The sequence below is a fragment of the Ammodytes marinus genome (genome assembly GCF_949987685.1).
Source record: "Ammodytes marinus genome assembly, chromosome: 2".
Classification (NCBI taxonomy): Eukaryota; Metazoa; Chordata; class Actinopteri; order Uranoscopiformes; family Ammodytidae; genus Ammodytes; species Ammodytes marinus.
Window position 1 is genome coordinate 18,530,721 of NC_137231.1, and position 21,721 is coordinate 18,552,441.

At 42.2% G+C, this 21,721-nt stretch overlaps 1 protein-coding gene across 3 annotated transcripts in view; it reads right to left on the minus strand.

Moving 5' to 3' along the window:
- Positions 1-1,482: 1,482 nt before the first annotated feature.
- Positions 1,483-21,721, minus strand: part of ebf2 (EBF transcription factor 2) — a gene marked incomplete at both ends in the record, with an annotated part of 30,363 nt that continues 10,124 nt past the window's right edge. For 2 of the 3 annotated variants that reach the window (XM_080040500.1, XM_080040499.1), the window contains 10 exons: positions 1,483-1,514; positions 1,695-1,865; positions 1,960-2,142; positions 2,927-3,098; positions 3,696-3,761; positions 3,875-3,963; positions 4,053-4,179; positions 4,403-4,533; positions 6,879-7,020; positions 8,504-8,585. In XM_080040500.1, the coding sequence (XP_079896626.1) occupies positions 1,483-1,514; positions 1,695-1,865; positions 1,960-2,142; positions 2,927-3,098; positions 3,696-3,761; positions 3,875-3,963; positions 4,053-4,179; positions 4,403-4,533; positions 6,879-7,020; positions 8,504-8,585 (1,195 nt within the window). Of the gene's footprint in view, positions 1,515-1,638; positions 1,866-1,959; positions 2,143-2,926; positions 3,099-3,695; positions 3,762-3,874; positions 3,964-4,052; positions 4,180-4,402; positions 4,534-6,878; positions 7,021-8,503; positions 8,586-21,721 lie in introns of those variants that run through there. The other variant, XM_080040498.1, reaches the window with a different exon arrangement.

Below are 21,721 nucleotides of genomic sequence, written 5' to 3' on the forward strand. Positions count from 1 at the left end.
CTCGTTTGTTTTTATTTGGAGCACAAAATATAATTACACCTTGAGATATACAAATCACTTTTCACCATTTTTTGTACCGTTTCAAAGAAAGATGGCTTCAAAAAACATTATATTTAATTGCTAATAATCTTTAAATAAATAAAATAAACCAAACTCTAAAAAGAAATTTGCAAATGTCATCTACTTCCTCCGTGTTTTCACATCCTGAGAATGAAGTTTGTGTTGTGCTGACAAAAATCAGTGAGTAAGAAAACAACATGACATGGGTTAATGAACACCTAATGCGCCCATTATTTTCTATTGAGCAGTTTGTGCTTTCATTTACCGTACTGCATAGTGGCTAGAGACCTGTACCGGGTTGAGACATTTTAAATGAAATAGTAAAATCAGTAAGTTATAGTCCTATCAATTCAAAGTTGCAATGTGGATTGAAATAATATCAGGGCACTGGTGTGACAAGGCATGCATCATAAGTGAAATTAAAAAGGATAAGGCTAACTAACATTTTTCCTTTATACAAGGACAATAACCTTCTTTAGATGTGGACGTACAATGAGATTTGCTGTGCAAGAATCTGAAAACTGGGGTTGTTTCAGAGTTTATCTTCTACACTCAGAAATCAATTCCATCTGATCATTAAGCAAATTAATTAGCAATTGTTGAAATAACTTCATTTCAGTGACAGTTGGAAAAGGACCACATTATAAAAACATGTTTATATTATTCCCTAAACTAACTATAATAAGTTAAATTGCTTGTTCTTAAATAAATCAATATTTGAATTCCTTTAGTAATAACCCTTGAGACAAAGAGTTCTCCTTTGTAAAACCATTGCAATCAGAACAAAAAATAAAGGGTCTATTTTCTGGAATGTAAATTGTCTTCAAAAAGTCTACTACAAAAAAAGCTTTCGCTAACACACAGACAGTGTACACACATGCCATTTAAGGTGTCCATATGCAGACAAACTGCACCCCACTTCTAAGAGCTGCAACATTATATCAGAGTTGTCTGTGATTCGACAACACTCAGTGCTCTCACAACGCGCCTGTACGTCTCTGGCCAAGGTTTGGGCCAGGTACTGCATGTGATAGTAGGCCAGAGGTAAATACAGATGATTTTGAAGCCTGTGGTTAAATGTTCCTTTTGTTTCCTTTCAAATTGCAGATGCTTCATGACACAAACAGCGGTATATGGTCCAGTCTGGTGCTGTTAGCGAAGGAGCATTGTCTGTCTGTAGCTGTGGGCGTAAGTAATGTGCTCTGCCTCTGGAGTAGATGGCTGGTCTTTGGACATTTTCAAACCCCCGTCCCATTCATCCACCAGGATGAAAAAAAGGACTAAGAAATGCCGAGGGTGGGCTCAGGAAGGGAAGTTATACATGGTCGCTAGTGATCAATTTTCCATTCTCCCTGCCCTCTTACTGCCAAAAGAGGGGCTAAGTGAAGCAGTGGTCTGGGGTAGATTTGGGTGGGTGCTTTGCTACATCTGGTGAACAACCAGGCCCGTCATCGCTGGAGAGAAAAAAATATACAAAATCTATGATTCTAATCAATCAGGTCTTGCATTATTGTACATCCAGCAACTTGTTTCTGTCTTGTTCAGTCAAGGCTTTGGAGTGGTTAGTATAAGGAGGGGTTAGACTGCATTCGTGAGTTCAGACAGGGGGGTCAGATAGTGAGTCGGATGGCTACCTCTGAAGCTGTTCCCCCCTGAGGCGGGACAGGCAGGGGAGGGAGAGCCCTGGGGCCTGAGGACGGGAGCAAAAGCACTCTTCTGTTTAGCAGCAGACGGGAAGGAGGAGAAAGGCAATAGAGACGACGAAGAGCTGGAGCTTCCTGGTATAGTGGGACTGGAGGGCATTACTGTGGGAGAGAGAGAGAGAGCAACAGTCAGTCTCAAGTCTGAATATATCACAACGGACTGGGAAATGTGAGGTTAAGACAATCATGTTCTTACCGTAAGAGGAGCCTGTGGGGGATGCACTGCTGAAACCAGGAGAGCCAGGCACTCCTAGGCTGGTCATGGGAACTGTGCCATAGCCTCCGGTCATCCCTCCGCCACCACCGTAGCTTGAATGCTGAGGAGTGGAGGCCGACGGGTAACCCCTTGGAGACAAACTGCTGGAATTTCGAATGTAACCTGGAAAGAAAGATTGAAACAGTTGGTTCAGTTCTGAGCTTCATTACTTGCAAAATATGTAGGTACACTGTAAAAAGGGATTTGGGGTTTAAGTCTGCTGGACAAGTGTCATCATGCTGAATAAACTCATTGGCCGTTACAACAAAGTAAACCGAGTAACAACAACTTCAACTTGGAGAAAGACATACACAAAACAAAACTTACAAGAATCCATTCAATTAACAGAGAAAAATGAGTCAAGCCAATTTCATAGTGTTGTGGGCGGGATATTAAGTAGCTTCAGTGTGTTGATTTGGTATTAGTCTTATAACACCATGTCAATAAGATCATTTTGTGGGCGGGACATGAATGAATAGCAGAAGAAGAGAAACAGAGCTGTAAGTGCCAAAATAGTGCACATTTAAATGAATTAACTTAACAGTTATCTGTCAAATAAAACGTTGATACCGATAATCGGCAAAATGGTTTAATTAGTCAACTCCTAATATTTATAGAAGCTTTGTATTAAACTAGAGAAATTTGTAGAATTGGTGATATAAGTTGCAAATAATTAGTATTTCATACTGAGCCAACTTGATTCGCAGTTGTAAAAACATGATACTCTAAATTCACCCAACATCTTTTATAGTTCTCCTAAATTATCCTTTTTATTTCAGATTATTTGTAGTAGATGTGACACTTTATTTTGGCAAACTTGACTCGGTCAAAGCAACAATATGACAAGACTGAGTCAACAAATCCTTTTTCACAGCGTAGCGAATTGTTCATGTGTCGTTTTGCTCACCTTGGCTCTGTCCATGATCCCCAATGCTGACGCCTAACTGAGAGGGATAGGAGCCCAGGCCCATAACACTGCCGTGGGCCGGTGAGCTGGGCAGCGCCTGCAGCTGGCTGTGAGGACGGGGAACACTGTAGAGTGCCTCGGCGATGTCGGCCGCACGTTTTAGCAGCATGTCCTGCAGGAGATATAGTAACACAGAAATGATCAATGGCTCGCAGTGTCACACATACAGTACAGAAAGAGGCTAGGTGATGCACTTTTTAGTCTGCCTAGGTGTTACCTTTGTCATCATTTCACATACTGTATGTGTAGCCTGACAGTTAACAGGTCTGCATTAAAGAAAATATCACCAAATGTGAGTGTACTGTATGTCAACTGTGTCAACTTACTCTACCCTGCTTTGTGGCAGTTTTTTAAACTTCCTGATACGTAAAAAAAATATATATATCTGCTCTGAGGCTGTATTATCATGCAATAATAATTTGACTAAAAAATAAAGCCCTCTAACGTTTTACTTGCTCATTGATTACCGACTTTATCTCAAACAGGTTATGAATCTCAGTTAATTAGTGAAATGAATGGAAAGCCAGTGGCTGCCTCGAAAGTAGGAATTCAGTTTATTTACTAATGGTTTGCTTTGTAGAATGGTCAGCAGTAATGTAGAGTATACACAATTAATATGTAATGGGCTAAAACATGCTGCATGTTCTGTGTACACTGATATGTCATTCTTAAGAGTTTGGAATTTTGTGCCAAAGCTGCTGCTGTGTACCTGATTGCTGTGTGGGTTTCCGTACAGTGCCTCCACGAGGTCTGCCGCTCTTTTCAGGAGTATCTCCTACAAAGCACACAATTTATTAAATCAACATTTTAATATAAATGTAGCATGCACAGCTCCGTTAAAAAATCCTCATGAACAATCATAAGTCATTAAATTTGGCTGTGGCTTACCTTGGCTAGTTTGTCTGGGTCACCGGGATGTCGAGGAACGACTTTTTGGAGGCGCTGGAAACCATAGTCTATAGTTGGCTCATTTAGGGCTGAAATAAATAGTCAAATAATAATCAAATATGAGTTGAAGTTCATTAAAGTGTCATGTTTAAAAACTCTTGGGAAGTTTTCTGTATACCTGTGTAGATGAAGCGCCCAGGCGCTCCCTTGCAGAATTGCTTAGATTTATAAGACAGTGTGACCTCCACGACCCCAGGGATGTGTCGGGGAGGCGTCTGGACACGGATAGCGTGCGGTGTGATCAGCTGAGGAACAGGGCAGAAATCAAGTCACAAAACAGCCCCACCATTATTTCCCTCATGTATTATAAATATTTAGGCTCACGCTGAATACCGCTGAAGGATTAATTTGTGTAGACCGCCCATTAATCATCTAAATAACGAGACAAGCCACATGCTATATATATCATTTCAAAGTATGCTTCGGACTGCACCATCATTAGTGAGACGTTTTGGAGAGGATTCCTACCTCACTCCACACCAGCATGCTGCCAAACACCACCTGCAGCCCGTCAAAGAAGTTCTCCCCAATGACGATAACCATGGCCCCACCGGTGGTCCAGCCCTCACTGGGGCTGATGGCTTTGATACACGGAGTGGCTGCATAGGAGAGACAAGCAAGAGTTAGTCCAAGGGTTTCAATGCAGGCTGTACAGCAAACGAAAGAAGAACGGACGGAGCAGTGCTTTATGAATGTGTTGAGAGTGCTCTTTGGTTTAGATTTATTCGATCATGAAGCACTGTTCATGCCAAAACTAAAGAGCTAAGTAAAAAGCTAACATTATTTATTTCTCCATGTGGCTTTTAAATAGGATTATCACAAGTTTAGGGCCCGACCGATATGGATTTTTGGATGCCGATGCCGATGCCGATTATTTTCTGAGAAAAATTACGATAACGATTAAATCGGACGATTATTATTATTTTTTAATCCCATAAATATATATTGAAAAAAAAATACTTTTTTGAACCCTTAAATATATATAAATACTTGTTACTGTCAATAGGTGTACAGGAACTTTTTATTTATTGAAATATGCATTATCTAAAAAAAAAAAAAAGTGTTACAAATATGTCTTTGAATGATCTCCAATAAAGCACTATATAAATTCTATATAATAACTATAGTAATATCAACTACTATTAACAGTCAAGAGTAGACCAATGACTCTGCTATTGGTGTCAGGGGGAACTGTCAAGTGTGAATTAATCCAATGTATTACAACACACCTGCTGCTGCTGTTAATATGCTATAAGGCTACCTCCGGGGCAGCAATGCATCTCACTCAACATGATTGCTGAAAAAAAAAAAAAACGGCAAAAAAACGGCGGCCATTTTGCCGATGCCGATTTTTCGGAGATGTGCTATAATCGGCCGATTAAATCGGCTGGCCGATATATCGGTCGGGCCCTACAACAAACTGCATGAATAACAGGGTGATCCATATGAAAAGTAGCTCTATAAGTCACATGGCCTGAATGCAATCAAACACAACAGAAAAAAAGCTCAAGGGCATAGTGGTGGAATGTGTTCGGAGCCTGTATATAAAGTATAAACTGTGTAAAAAAAATACTTGGTCAAATAAAAGTCAATTGCCTTTGATTAGTTTTACTATTGGACTACAATTATTGAAGCATAAATAATGAACAACTTCATACTGGCTCATAACATTACTGTAAACAGACCATCATATATTGTGTTTGTACAATGAATGAAATGCAGTGTTGTGCCTGAACGCGTTCAATGAACGATCGTTCATGAACTCGTTCATATTGGGGGCGAACGTGAACTGAACGTATGTATTTCTGCCTCATGAACGTTTTTGCGAACGCGCTCATTCTGGCGTTTGTGAACGGCGCTCTTACAGTCGTTCAATCGTTCATCCAATGCCAGATTTCCATAGAAAACCCCCGCTAAAAGACAGCGTAAATAGCCCTTAATATGTAGCTGAAAAACACCCAATCTGGCAACACATGCCACCACAGCGTCTCAACGCCGCTGCGTCATCAAAATGCGAAACACCGCGGAAAAAAACAAAAACAAATTAATGCAGCAGCACTTACTCAGGCCATGGACCTAGCCTCAGGCTCTACCTCTCCTTCGTATGATTGTTACCTACCTCCAATTGCGTTTGTGTTAATAATTATGTCAACACATCTTCTGGACTTTGTTGTTAACAGTAGGCCCTATACTGCAGTTTAGAATGGTCTCATTGAGGGTTTTACTATTTTAAGTTGTAATTTGTTTGTAGAACCTGCCTGGTATATTTTTCCAGTGTTGCTTTATTTGAATGACATTTCATGTGAATTGTTTCCAGGTTTGGATAATTATAAAAATGGAAAAACTTTTGCACCTTAACCGTTTTAGTTTGAATAATTCTTCATTAAAAAGACCATTCAAACAGCAACTTTTTCCTCATGTTTTTGAGAATATACTGTAGGGGAAAAGCTGCAGCTGGTTTCTAGTGTGGACTGAATGTTATTGAAATAATTTCTGTCTGTGGTTCTATATGGTATGTGGCAATTATTTAGAAAAATAATAGCCTGCAGCAACATATTTAAAGAAAAAAGAACTATGAACTAGTTAATTTTTGAACTGTGAACTTAGTTCATAATTTTTAATTATGAACTATGAACTGAACTAGTTCATTTTAAAGGGTGTGAACTGAACTTTGAACTAGTTCACGTAGAAAAAGAACTTTCCCAACACTGATGAAATGTTAATCAACAAAGTCAGTTGTATTCATTAGTTCAGGTAAAGACCTCAGTAGCACCACTCAGTAGGTATGTTTGATATATTATGGTGAGTCAAAATGGACATTAGACAACCTGCTGATACAGTTTGTTCCTCGGATCAGTATGCACTCCAAGTTGGAATGTAATACAACATTTTAAAAAAGCTAGATGGTTTGTCACATTGTATTGATGTAACCTCAGCTTCTCACCATATTCCATGGAATTCTCCACAGACTCGCCTGGCTCCAGCCTGCGGGCTCTCCGGCCGTGTTTTGAGTTGTTGTGGACGAACATGTTGTCAGACACTGCAAGGACGTGGCCGTCCACACTCACCGTGCTTGACAAGACCACCTGAAAGAAAGGGAGAAAAAGAGCCAAGAGGAAGATACATGAGCGTACGTGGATGACTTAGACAACACGCCGCAAGCCACACTCTCTGGTTACCACAGCAAAATCCCTCGGCGACAATTTGTTTCAGCTTGCAGGTGAGAGTAATATTTCTCAAAAGGTAATGTGACGTCCCTGGGATCTTTATAATATATCTGCGTTGTAGTAATGACACCTTCTCCACTCCCCCATCAGGTCTCCATATGGCCTCTCCAGTGCCTCTTGCCTAACTTTTTGATTCATACAACATGCAGCAGGCTCATAGTTGTCTCCTCCTAAACCTTCATTGACTCCAAACATATGGACCAAATCCCCCATTTTAGCCGGCTGTTAAAGTAGTGGATGATATATCGTGTCCCTAATTTGATTTTCTGGCCGCAGCATGTGTGTGTCCCTTCCCACATCTGTCTCGCATGAATGACACGCATATAATTAATGAGAGGATCCTTGTATTTTTTTTTTTCTTTGGATATTTACGAGTGTTAATTGCAATATAATTTCTGAAATTGTTAATGGCAGTTAGAGGGAACGGGTCAGTGAGAAAAATGCTTTCCTTTTCAATCAAATAGTAAACCGTAAATAGTTTTGTGCATTTCTAGCAAAAGCTGATCGCTAAGCCCTTGCACACTCCCTGAGAAATAAACACATGGGAGTAATTTTCGTTGGTGGGGGGGAACATAAGGAAGAAAAAGGAGAAAAAGCATATGTGCTATAGGTGGTGGAAAGGGAGGGGAACCTAAAGGAAAATAACTGTAAATTATCGATCAAGCCCGCAGACTCCTGTCCAGCTCTGATCACCTTTTAACCCAGAGATGAGAGTCTGGGAGTGCCTGCGTGCTCATAACTTCTCAGCATGTGTCACGTCGCAGGAGTTAAAGCAAACACGGTGGAAGACAGAGGGAGCCCCGAAAAGAAGGGGAAGGGACAGAGGGGTGTGCTGGGAGAGGAAAAATGCCAGACGGGGGCCGCTGGTGCTGAAAGACGGCAGAGGAAGTGAGGCGGTAGTGTCCCCTGTGACCACTTCCTGGGTCACGGAGCATGACCTCCTCCATCTGGAGCCAATCACTCAATTCTTGACAACTTCCTGAAACACCTCAACCTATTTCCTGCATCCAAATCTCCCACATACATATATATCCAACACTCCTTAGGTTTGTCTCTCCATCCCTGACTCCTTATTGATTTTTAACTTTCACCTCTTACTCCCTCCTCTATGTCTTTTCTAGAGCATCACTGTGTGAGAGTTTGTGACATAAACTCGATTTAGAACAGACCGGACATCCCATTAATTATTCAATTGTTCTATTAGGAGTGGAGGCTGCATGGAGGGGGTTAGTTTTGCATGGCTTGTACATTTTTATTTGTTCCAATATTTAGTCCCACATGTCATCACCTTCCCTCTTTCTGCTCTCACAGATGCATATTATTTTCTTTCCTGTTTTCGTACCTGAAATCTCCTCATGTCCCTCGGGTTTCCTGCCGTCTTCAGACAATTCTGGTTACACTTCAGGAAAAACTTCAAGAAGAACCTGCAAAGGTAAATGAGAGGACACATGTTTGTACATGGCCAACTAAGGAATAACATGAAAGAATCGCGTGTATGCGATTATATTTGTTACACAACGACACACCAACAGTCGAAGGACAGATTCATTATTTCTCAGGGACAGGTCTTGTGGATGGTTCGTGTGTGTGCGCACGTCTGTATGATTACAGCTCTGACATCAATCCCAGCTGTTTAGCTTCGTATTAAAGTCAATGTTATTACACTTTAAATCAAGGTATGATAATTTGAAGCACAGTCCAGTGAAAAGTGCTGCTGTGTTTCAAAGTAAACTGGAGACAGTGATGTATACCAGGGGACTCAGGGGACCGTGGTATCCCGCACTACCGTATTTGAACCCCCACATGGGAATGGAGAGCGAACGAAGTAGACAACTACAGAGAAAGTGAAATGAGGAGATGGAAAGAGGAAGGTAGTGATAGAAGCACAGGCGCTGGTATGGACATGAATTTTGTTTTCAAGTGTCTCATTACGTATGTGAGACTACTTTTGAGGGTGATAGGCTGTGGAGACCGAGGGAAGGAGAGAGAGAGAGAGATATAGGGGTGCTGATAGCCTCGGCTACACCAAAGAGAACCTGAGAGAAAGGTGGAATAAATAGGAGAGAGAGGGAGACTATACGGAGAGAGACTCCAAATCCCAGGTGTACACAGTTCGGCAACACAGCCCGCTGCCATGGCAACGCAGCTCTGCCGCAATCCCAAAGTCCCCATGCTGAGCGGCAAAGACTGTGCTGGGAAAGAGAGCAGGCAACAACAAGAACACATTCCATCACTGAAATACAGCAGGCAAGGAGAGAGACTTGGTGAGGTGAAAATGCAGGAAAGTATAGAATGAGGGCAGGTGCATTCGAGACCGAGAAGATCCACACAAATTTCTCGGTGAAGAGATATTAGGCAGAACGTGTGCTTTAAAACAAAAGGAAAATAAAAACGAGCATGGGAGTGACATGGCGTTGTAATAAGATTATGGAAATTGGCGTAGCCTACATATAGCCCTCAGCCCAGATGTCCACTTCACAGAGAACACATCTCTGACTTGCCTATTAAAAAGCCATCCATTAATGTTCCAATTAAACAAACAACAACAGTGAAGAAGAAAAATGCTGCAGAGGGAGGCAGCGGTTTTGGGCGACATGTTTAGCTCCGATCCCACCCACACTGTGTTCTCTGCAAATATAAGTCATCTTAATGTAGAGCGGTTGTTTGGAGAGCAACTTCATATTGGCCCCATAGCCCTGAACCCTCCCATCGAATACTAATCTCTCCCTCGTTCTGTCAGCTTCTCACTCGCTATTCTTCCATCACTCGCTCCAACTTCCTCCCTTGCGAACAGGATCTGGCTTGAAACTAGCCCTCGAATCCAACGGTGCGGCCAATATTTCTTGATTTTAGCTTTTTCGTCGGAGGACAATCAATATTGTTGTTGGCAGAGGGTGGTTGTAATTTATCAGCGAGAGGTCGAACCTCCAACCTCAGAGCTGTGCGAGACCTCAGATTTGGGTGGAAACATGTAAAAGGGCACATATGCACCTCTTCCACTTCCTTCTTTCACTTCTTTGCTCATTAGTGTTTGACTTTGTCATTCTTCCTTACCACCGCCTGTTGGACACCATGACAGTATTAGTTTTACATCATGTAAAATCATCTGTATTTACATTGCACAAGTTAGTTACATACTTTGTCTCCTGACTAAAGGGAGCATAATCAAAAGTGTTCTGTTTCATTTTACTGCCTCCGTTGAGGGTCATGCTATATGTATGTTTTATGCATGGGCCATTATTCTTACATTATGGCTGATTTTTAAAGGCTTTAGCTTCCATTTACAAGGAGGTAAGTCAACACAGGGATCTTATTTTTGGTTTTAATAACTGTGTCCATTGTCTGGCTGGTATAGCCACGAAAGCTTCCCTGCCCCTTGCTTGTTGGCCACTTAATGTTCATCTAACCAGCAGTCATCATTCATTTGACTGACTGACATGATAAAACTTTTGGTGATAGCCTCAAATACTAAAGTCGCAACCCTAATTGAGAGGTTGTCTACATCCATCTCATGCTTTGTGCACTTTCTGAAGGTTCTTGACCTTGTTTGTTGACTTCTTCTCATCATTCCCTGTTTGTATGACACCAGATGCCTCACACACACATAGGCAAACATTCACATGCATGCATGCACACTCTAATACACCGACACCCCCCACCTTTGCCCCCCTCCCAAAAACCCATTGAGTCAACTTTTCACCCCCCTCAGTTCGGACGCACACAGCTGCAAATGCTGAAATTAAAGCGAGACATTGACGCATATATTAGCATGCATTAGCCGCTTCCCCCTGCCCACTTAACATGCAAATCTCCCAGCCCCGTCGCCTCGCACCTTCTGCCACACATTCATTTGCTGAATTATAATTAGACTAATCTTGCATAATTAATAAGAAGTCGAGGACCCTCTGTGTTTTATCCCCCTTCTCTATTGTGGTTGCAAAAGTTTAATATTGCTGTTGTTTGTTTTTGTTTTGGTATGTAATATGTAATACACCCACACACCTCCCCATCCAGAGGGAAGAGATGAGGAGAACATGCAAAGAATTGGAGGTGAACTTCATGTCACAGGGAAATTGCAGAGAAAGGCTTTTTTCAAAGCTCCACTGTTTGTATTTAATGTGTGCTTTGTTCTTTACACTCACAGAATACGTGTAGTCCATAAAAGCAGGTGTAAAATGGTTATTCTATTAGTTTAAAACAGCTATGAATGAGTAACACAGTGCAAATAAAGCTAATGAAGTAAGTCATAACTTGTTAACTATTATACTGTAGGGGAGAACGGGGTAATCTGAGCCACTTTTTACATTTGCTCCCCTCTAAGGGAGCTAAAATGATTTATCACTCAAATTTACACATTTCCCATTAATTCAGGATGTTTCCTAGAGATGGGCATTAGCAGAATTTTTTCAAGACAAAGGGCAGTGAAAATATGATTGTTTTAAAAAAAGTTGTCATGTGCCTCACTTTACCCCAGCTGTGGGGTAAACTGATCCACTTACTTTTTGCACTCTGAAACTACCATAACAACACATATTGTAACAGTAAGAATCCTGAAAGCTAGCCACACATTCCAGAACTAATGTCGGACTAGTAAAAGAATGATGGGGTTTGGTCAATTAAGCAAAGCAAATTTTCTTAACACTTGAAAGTAGCTCTGAACAAAATCAAATACAACATATTATAATTCAAAAGGTTTTAATAAGATTCAAATGATATATATAACCAGTTAGATTAGATCACAGTCTGGGGGTCAGAACACAGGACCCTTAGAGCCAGCTAGTGTCTGGGGGTCAAAGCATAGGAAAATCAGAACCAGCGAGAACAGCCTGGGACTCAGAACACAGGAGAAGACCCAACTGAATTATAACATCAGCCTGTCATACTCTACAACTAGGCCTACTCTACATTCCAACCCTGAAGGTTACAGGGAACGATGAGAAGGTGCTCTTTCCGTGTGGTTGCCCCAGGTCGTCTTCCTGGTGTATTTCCTTGGCATGATGGCTTTTCTACAATGTGTATGACTTTAAAATAAAACATATGTTATGTAATATTACAATAAAATATGTTTAAGACTAAACTTAACTTGTGCCTCATGGTGGGGGAAAGTGAGACAGTGGCTCACTTTCCCCCACAGCATTTGGCTCACTTTCCCCCACCACCACAATTTGAGAAAAAACTACCTCTCTTAGCATTTCAGGCTAATCTTCAGTTATCAGCATCACATGGTTTCATATGTTGGTAGTTCATCAACACGTATGATAGAAGTTTTTCTTCGTGAATACATTTGCTTTGGCACAACAGTTGATTAAGTTGACAGCAAGAAAATTTACTTTTACATGCAAAATACCTATTTTGGTGAAAAAAACATGTTTACCATAGCACAATGAGGTCCTCTCTTTCAGGGCCATGGGGAAATGAGAGGGTCTTGAAAACATATATCTCACATGACCACAAATGTTTTCCGTTGCCTAGATACAGGGGGTGGCTCACATTACCCGATGCCTCAGATTCCCCCGTTCTCCCCTATATGTCCGTGATGATAAATTATTTTGTTTTAAATTAAATTACATCTTCCTGTGGCATTAGATCCCTAATGAATATGACACCAAAACTTGATAAGATCAAGCTCCTAATGATTGCTGTTGTTCCACATTGATGACAAAGTTGAAAAATAATTGAATCTCACAGAGTTTATTGTGACTGGTAAAAGGAAAGCAAGTTTTATCTTCCACAGCATCTACCCTCCACAGACACACTTAAAACAGGAAACACAAACAAAACATAGACCCAAGTCTTAAACCTTGGGATCACTTTTCTACTGTGGCTCCACAGGGAGTCTTTTCTGTCATCACTTCTGCATCTCCGCCAAGGCCTCCAATCCCTTTTGTCTGCATCTGCTTTAGTTCCCAAGACTAAACACAGGCAGCGCAGCTTGAAGCAGCCGTCCTAAAGGTGACCACTTGCCTCGCTAAAAAATAAATAAAAAAAATGGTTTAACGATCATCCCGTCCAGTCCTGACACTAAAATCAATAGCAGAAATGTCCTTTTTGTGAAATATTTCACTATTTCGTGCTGACCCTCAGTTTCTCAGACCATCTGGGCATCTGCTACACATAAGTGTTACACACCATGCTTTACATATGGCCTTAATCAAGAAACGAGCACCTAAGCTGCACAGCACCCCTAACAAAAATGTTCATAGGCATTCATCAGACCTAATCACTGTTGACATAAACGGCCTCTTCACATAGACATAAAACACATCGCCCTCTGTGCTCATTGTAAACGAAGGTTTACTGGTAGCAGCGGCTCTTGAAGCATGTGATGCAAAAAGGCTTTAAAGCAGAGTTTTAGTTAGTTGTCCGCTCATCTTTCTTTGGTTTGACTTTGGCCTTCCAAGTTTGGGTCACTGCACCAAAGCTGGCACCTAAATGCTTGTATGCAAACAATATGGAAGGGAGAATGGAGGTGGAGATTTTATTTATTTTTTATCAGCAGACGTGGACCCCCCCCCCCCCCTGCTCAGACATAGGAAGCAAAGAAGAGTAAACTAGCACAGAGAGGTGGAGATGGAAAAATGCTGCTCCTTGTCATACACCTAACTCTGACCCCTTTCATAATGCTCAGTAGCTAAAGGTTTCTGGAAATAGGAAGAGACGGAGCAATAAAGGAAGAGAAATATGCAAGAGGAGCAGCAAAGACAGAGGAAAAGAGGAAGAATGCTAGTGTCCTGTATTCAGGACCATCACTCATCAGACATCCTCTCCATCACTCCCCCCTACCCACCCTGAAAAAACAAAACAATGTCCTGACATCGCAGTGGAGGGGAGGGCAGGCAGGGAGGGAGGAAAATTAGGAAACCAGATGTGAAGCATTAAAACATACTGACATGCTGAGGGCCTTCCCCTGCCACACTCACACACTGAGAGCCCTAACTCATACAGCAGGCCCAGATGCACGCACGTATGCGTGCATCTGTCACACACTGGCTGTACAAACCACACACACATTCACGCATTAGTTCACAGAGAAATAGCAGAGACAAATACCTACTCACAAGAATCCATATGTGCACAATTAATCATGCAAAAATTAAACACATTAGCAAAAATTATGCCTCAATAGCAAATGTCAAAATTCACATGTTTATGTGCTAGCGGATTTCGAATAAAAAATTGAAATAATGGGCCAAAAACAGCCCATGGCTATGTGCAAGGATTTGGATAAGCCAGTGTTGACCTAAGAACATTTCACGTTAAGGAACAAATCTACAGATGGGTCGTCATGCATCTGTGTATGGATATGCATCCAATTAGTACATGTACCCGGGCCGAGGAACAGCTAGGGGGGAGGGATGGATGTGTTTTGTTTTCCTCCATGGGGAGAGCTGTGTTTGGGGGATGGAGTGGGGAGGTTTGGGGAGGATGGGGGGTGAGGGGAGGTTAGTAATAAATACCCCTGGACCCAGGTCCCCTGGCAGACTGGAAGCTAGACTGGTCACCAGGGTTAACACCCGGGGCACATGACCTTTGACACTGCTAATGGGGCACAGAAAACCCTCCACGAACTGATACCCCCTCTGTCGCATACCACCACAGGACCTTTCACACCAACCTCCCGGGCCAACCCCCCTCCCTCCTCCTAAAACATACAGAGATATCTGTGGCATCAGCTCTGCTCGCCTTTCCCTAGCAAAAGTCACACAGCCAAACCGACTCCATGGTAGGCATCATGTCATCAATAAAACAGCTATAGTTTATTTTGCTTTTCACAAGTTTGTTACAGCTGACACCTCAATCCACATCTTCCCATTAAAGTGACTGGTCACAACATTAACCTAACAGCAACATCGGTAGCCTGTATGTGAACATGTACTTCAAACCAGCCAAGTGAAATAAAGTCTTGGAGGAAGTATTCAGATCTATTACTCAAGTAAAAGTACCAATATGACGATCTAAAAATATGTCATTCCAAGTAATGATTCTGCATTTAAGATCTCACTCAAGCATGAGTAGAAGAGTGAGTGGGTTTCTTTTTCAGAAAAATTCATTAAAAAAATCAAATGCAAAATTCCTATTTATGCAGCCTAAATGGTGCTTTAAAGTTTATATTATAAATTGTATTATGAGATTGTAATTTATGATAAATGTGTAAGAGGCATTGTCATGTTGTAGCTAAGCTTGAGCTAACTTCAGGTTGGTATACAGAATACCTAATGTTGAAAAAACTACAGTATTGATGAAGGCTAAAATTGATAAAATCCCCTCATTAATCAATGGTAAACAAATCAGTAAGTAAATCGACTCCAGGTACAGTCTCAGTCGGACAGCAAGCACATGGGGGAAGGCGACTCTTTAGACATGTGCCTGGTGGACTGGCTGTGCCCCTCTTGGCCTCTTCTCTGTTGCCTCCCAGGCTGGCTTCACCCCTGCAACCTCGGCCCCAGCCCACCCCGCCTCTAAACTTGAGAACTGTGACAAAGCCAAACATTTAAACCACTAGTGCTGATTTATAGAGCTTGGTAACGCTGTAAAACCTTTGGGCTTGCCACCACAAAAGTGAGGCAGGCACGACGGAGTTGAGAGGAGAAGGGGGCCGAGATGAGGAAAGTGGAATGATGGGAAGGGTACACAAGAGGCACTCAAGTGTTTCAACGAGGTTCCTCCTGGGTGCTCAAGTGTTTTACTGCATAGCCCTCTCGCTTTAGCTGCTAAATGTGCATTTCGACTATTTTAAAACAAATGAATGTTTCAGGCTCACAAGCTAAGCCAAAAGCATAGATTGCATACAAAGCTTGGCCACATGGGACGGCGGTCAGCCTGCCAAATAGATGGATATGGATAGATATTCAGAGTCTGGAAAACATGAATTCACAACCAGGACAGGGAATAGAAGTCCCATCAGTGGCCTCACCTCTCCCAGCAAGCTTGGAGCGTCCTGAGGGACGAGGATTCAACTGTCAAATGGAGACACGGAGGACCCTTCTACAGCTGAATAGATTTCAAACATACCAGAGGGTCATCTCTAATACACCAACACCAATTTTGCCTTTGTCAATACCCTTTCAATCAATCAGCCACTAATCAGATTAACCAATAACATGGTATATCAAAGCTGGCTCTGAACATTTTCTCAGGGAAGAACAATGAATCAGGGATGGATGCCACTGAGAGGGAGAGGAGAGGAGAGGAAAGAGAAGCAACAACAGAAGGAGAAGAGATGTCTTCTTAATTAGCCAGTAATGATAAGATCTGACAAACAACATCTGTTTCCAGAAAGGGAGAGAAGGAAGGGGGAGGGTGAACGAAGAAGGACGAAAGAGGGAGAGAGAGAGAGGGAAGCAACTGAGAAACCTGTGAAGCCTAGTAGACAACAGGGACCAGCTTGCAAGAAAAAGTAAAGGGGGAGTGGAGGAGATGTGTTTGGGAGGGAGCGCTGTGTAGCGTGACACAATAGAAGAACGGAAGACGAGAAGTCTAACATAAAGTGAGAGAAAGACAGAGAAGGGAGAGAATTCTGACAGGGTTGAGGGAGTCGAAGAGCCGGGACGAATATGACAGACAGGAGGGAGGGAGGGATACAGATCAAAATGAGAGAAAACGGAGGGAGAAGACGCGGAAAAGAAGGTGAGCCGAGTAATGGTGCTGCATGGGGAGAGGAGGAACGTGTGAAGAGATGGGAATGGAATCACTCAGAGGTCCAGGGTGCTGTAATTTACTGTCCGTGGCTAATACACAACAAATGTGTGGAGCCGAGGACTGGGAGAGGAGAAGGGGAGCCGGGTGGTGGGGAGGCTGGAGGGAGGGCACACAGGCTGTTGGGGGCTCTCAGCAGGCCTGCTGGGAGCCTGTCAGCAGTCACATCACCCCCTGCCCTCGGCCCTGACAGATTCATCAGGACCATTACACACACACACACACACACACACACACACACACACACACACACACACACACACACACACACACACACACACTGACACACACGTATGCATGCATCTAAAAGTTTATACTAACATTGCAATTGGTAAATGACCGTTCCTGCCTTTGCTTGTTGCGTTAGAGATTCAGCTGCCAGCCAAAAAACACAAAAGTACCAGAGAGGATTTCTGCTTCGCTTTAACTTTATATACTGCAATTCAGTATATCCTGAACTTTATTAGCATGGTGAAGAATGTAGAATGTAAATATTGTATGAAATAACTTTGCCAGGTTACTTTTTTCCATGTCCCACAGGAGGAATTAGTATTGCCTCATGAGCACTGGCCAATAGAGATACTTGATCAAATTGTTTGTTAGAAATATCGCAGATGTGTAAATATTAGTGTTCGGAATTGTTTTAAAAAGGTGAAGAAATCTTAACTCCTAGGTGAAAAATCCACCATCCAGATTCCAGATAAACAGACAAACAAACAAACAAGGTGGCTAGCAGGGCCGGCCCAGCACCAGGGGGCATTGTTAAATCATTAGTGAAATGTAAGACTCCTAACAGAGGAGGATGGCCGATCACACACACACACACACACACACACACACACACACACACACACACAAACTCTCTCTCTCTCTCTCTCACACATACACTGCTCCACCCACAGCAGCAACATTTGCCAAAGAAAACAGGCCCTTGTTCCTAAATACCACTGCTAACTGGCCTCTGACTCCACCACCCGCCCACACACACACATGAGATCCTGATTACACCGATACAAGATCCCGTTACAAAATAAATAGCACATGCAGGAATTTCACATGGAAAAATAAACCTCTACAGACAAAAAAAATCCAATATCACACTCATCACACATTGCCGCATGCCACTCACTTGTATATGATCTGGAGTACCCCTAAATCACACTAATCTGCCTCTTTCTGATCCCCTGAGTACCCCTACTTAATCTCCACACTGCTCAACCAAAGGTGAACCTTATTAGTGGCCAGTCAAATGGTAGGGTCTGCCCCGGCTACAACGGGATAGCGTGGCCTTTCAGAGTGCCATTGAGCTGCAACTTAAAACTTCTAATTCCGCCTCCCCCCCCTCACCCCCAATCCTCTCTGCAACCCACCCACTCTAAAAATCCCCCTGCTGTTCCTCCACATTAGCCCATTAGCAGTCCATTCCCATTTCCTGTCAAAACATCTCCCTACCGCTCTCTGTTTCCGACTAGCCCCCTCTGCAGGTTCTCCCAAAGAAAACAAACCGGGGCCTGCTCCTGGTGTCAGGGTTCAAGCCACAACAGCTAACACTGGTTGAAGCAGAGCAAAGGTGACCAAACACAAACTCAGCTCATAACCTATACTACTCACTATACACTTCCTGTGCATCCTGGTCCTTTTAACAGTTCACATCAGACCACATGGCATAAAAATAGCCCCCTTCAAAAGGTCCCTGGACTTACACCAGCCTGTATAACTTTGAGGGAGGCTGTCTTGATGTTTGAAGCGGTAGCTGTCAGTGAATTTGATATTCTCGACATTGCATTGTCTCTCCCTGTCTGTCTTTGTGTCATTCTCCCTCTTGCTATTGCCCCAAGGGAGGAGCCATCCCCACGGTCCTGTGCCAGCTGCTCAGTGGTCCAGCCCTGTGTGTGCCGCTCGGCTGTGTGAGGCAGTGTGCACTGGAGCCTCAGGGCCCTGTCGCCACGCTGCCTGGCCCCCCCTGCCTTGAGGGGCTCACTGACAGCGGCTCAGGAGGGACTGGACAGTAGTAAAACACCAGGGAACAACCTGTGACAGCGGACCGAAAGGAGACCAGCGTGTCTGACTTTTGTCTGCATGCTTGTATGTATGTGTGACAGACAGGCAGAGGTAATTTATGCATACATTTAGTTAACTGTACAGTATAAGTGCAATGCATTCCAGCCACACTTCGACCTGATCAGTCTGTGTCAGTTGTCTGTGTTGTTAAATTTCAACAACTGTAATGCAGAGCTTTCTGGTTCTGAGTGGCTGGAAGATGTTCATTAAGTTTATGAGATACATGAAACAGACACATAATGTGCATGAATATTAAACCAGGTTACCATAGCAACATGTTTATTTCTATAGTAAAACTGAATGGAGAGCTTTTAAAGCAACTGAGATTAAAAAAGTGACTAAAACGTGAAAAAGTGTTAACTTTTTTTGACTACTGTTTTTTGTGCATCTTGTAAAATTTGAATAAAATGGGATCATAGATTTGGAGATATCCTTCCAGCTGGCCAACCCTTCCCATCACGGGACTCCTTTCACTTCCGCTGTTATTTGGATGATGGACGAAAAGCGGGATCGACAACTAAGCCTATAATTGTCAGTGACCTCCTAATGTTTTGTCCGACCCCAACATCCTGTTTCAGAGTAAAATTAAAAATTAAAATTAAATAAATAGATAAATTACAAACTCAAATCCATGTATTTTCGTTGTGTTTTGTCCACAAAATGTGATCATTAAAACAAAGCAGTTAGAATTTTCACCTCTTACAAGACTTGAAGTCAAGTCAGCTTTAAGCAAATGTGATTAGAACTGTAGTGGACAAGTACATTTACAACATGCCAGTATCAACAGAGAAAGCTATAGTGTAAGTCCCACTCCACAGCTTAAAGGGAATCTTACACTGGGAGTATGAGAAAAAAATGAAAATGTTGTCTCACACATAAAACTCTCAAGTGTATACTGTATATGATGACCTAACAGAGCAACTTGGCTACAGTGCCTGAGTATGCATCTGGGAAATGGGAAGAATTTGACCCCTGACACGGTCCAACAAATGTTTCTGCATTTATTCTTTGGCTGATAGTTTAATGTTCTTTTCCCAAAGACCTTCTATTTCCCTTTTGATTAAAGCTGAAGAAGGAGGAGGATGCTGTTCCCCACCATTAGCAATACAAGGAGAAACTATCTTGCCGGCCCTAAGAACAGGTAGACGTCAGTAGAAAAATAGCCTTCAGAAGCACAGAGGGTGGTGGCCCGCATCATCATACAATGTTATTTTTTTCAAAAGAAAGTTTAAGACAAGCAGGCACGAGCAGGTGGATCGACTGAACAGTGAAACAGATGGTCAGACTGCCTCTCTGAGACAACACACTGTTTGAGACCAGACATTTACATACACTGACAAATGATATCTGAATAGTTTATTGTCAAACTGTCCAGACAGTGCTAATCCGTAAAGAACCTATAAAAGAGACCCACAGTTTTTCTCCACTGAAAGGCTGATTGGAGACTCTGTGTGCATGTGTGTTGGGACGTTACTTTACTGTGAGACGTCTTTTTTCATTAAAAAGCATAGCATAAGGTATGATGAAAAAATAACTCCAATACTAAACAGTCAATAGGGAATTTGTAATTGAGCTAAAACTAAAGCTATCCACTGCACATCGATTACGACTGAAAAAAATTAAAACCTTGCACTGACTAGTTGAAAACAAAGCTGAGGTACATGCAAAAACCTAGAAACAGGACTACAAACAGATCAATACAACCTACAACCTAAGATTAAGAGTAATGGATTCCTCTTGAAGCCAAGCATTTGAAGTCAGGCCCTCGCCCAAGACAACTAATCATGGTTTAAATAGTAAGATGATCGACTCGCAAAACTACATTTTATAAAAAAGAAACACTACGTTGTCATGCATTCCAGATAGAGGTTTCTGTTCTTTAGGTCAGTTTTCAAATATCTAAGCCTGATATGCACGAGAGAGTTCGAGCCTTTGTGAGCTCATTTTGATTCTCGGGGAGGAAAGAGCCATATTGACAACATTGGAAAATTCCTATTGATTATTCTTCTTTTCTCTGAGCGCCCGCTTGTTAAAAAAGACCCCTCTTTGAAACACGATCAATTAGTGAGATAGTGCTTGCCATTGATCACCCCCCCCCCACACACACACACACACACACACACACACACACACACACCCTTACAAGGTTCTTGCCCTGCGATGTATCCCTCCACACACTCTTTATGACCAACTATTGATCTCAGCGTCTTAGCCAAATATAAAAGCACGCACTCACACTGAGCACTGACCCCTCCCACCCAAACCACATAACCTAATACTAATACTGACATCTGCTTGTCTCCATTGTAAACCCATGGTTCACTCATAAATACAGAGGCCAGCTTTGGCCCAGAACCAATATAGTTCCTCTGAGGTCGGAGGTCAGCATGGCAATAATCCTGCCATTAACAGATCTGCCTGGGTTAATACTTCTCAGAGTAAACAACCTTTTCAGAGTGAAAGCGACAAAGATCGGTGGAAAACACCAGTGTTGTACATAGGGCTGATTCTATTTTTATCATATGATTGTTATGTTGATTGTAGATTTCTTAGTTAATCAGTAACTCAAATGTACAAGACTGAGAAGAGCAGCAATTTTTCACTTTCAAGCAGCTGGAACCAGTAAACAATTAGCTTTTATGCATGATAAATAAGTTCTTCTCATTCATTATCGACCAACCAATTGATTAATTTAAGGTTCCAGAGCTAATTGCAGAAAAACTGTAATACAATACAAAACTATTATGTCCAAGTACTAAAAAAAATCAAAAACAAAGAAAGATGTTAAAACCTGATCGCATGA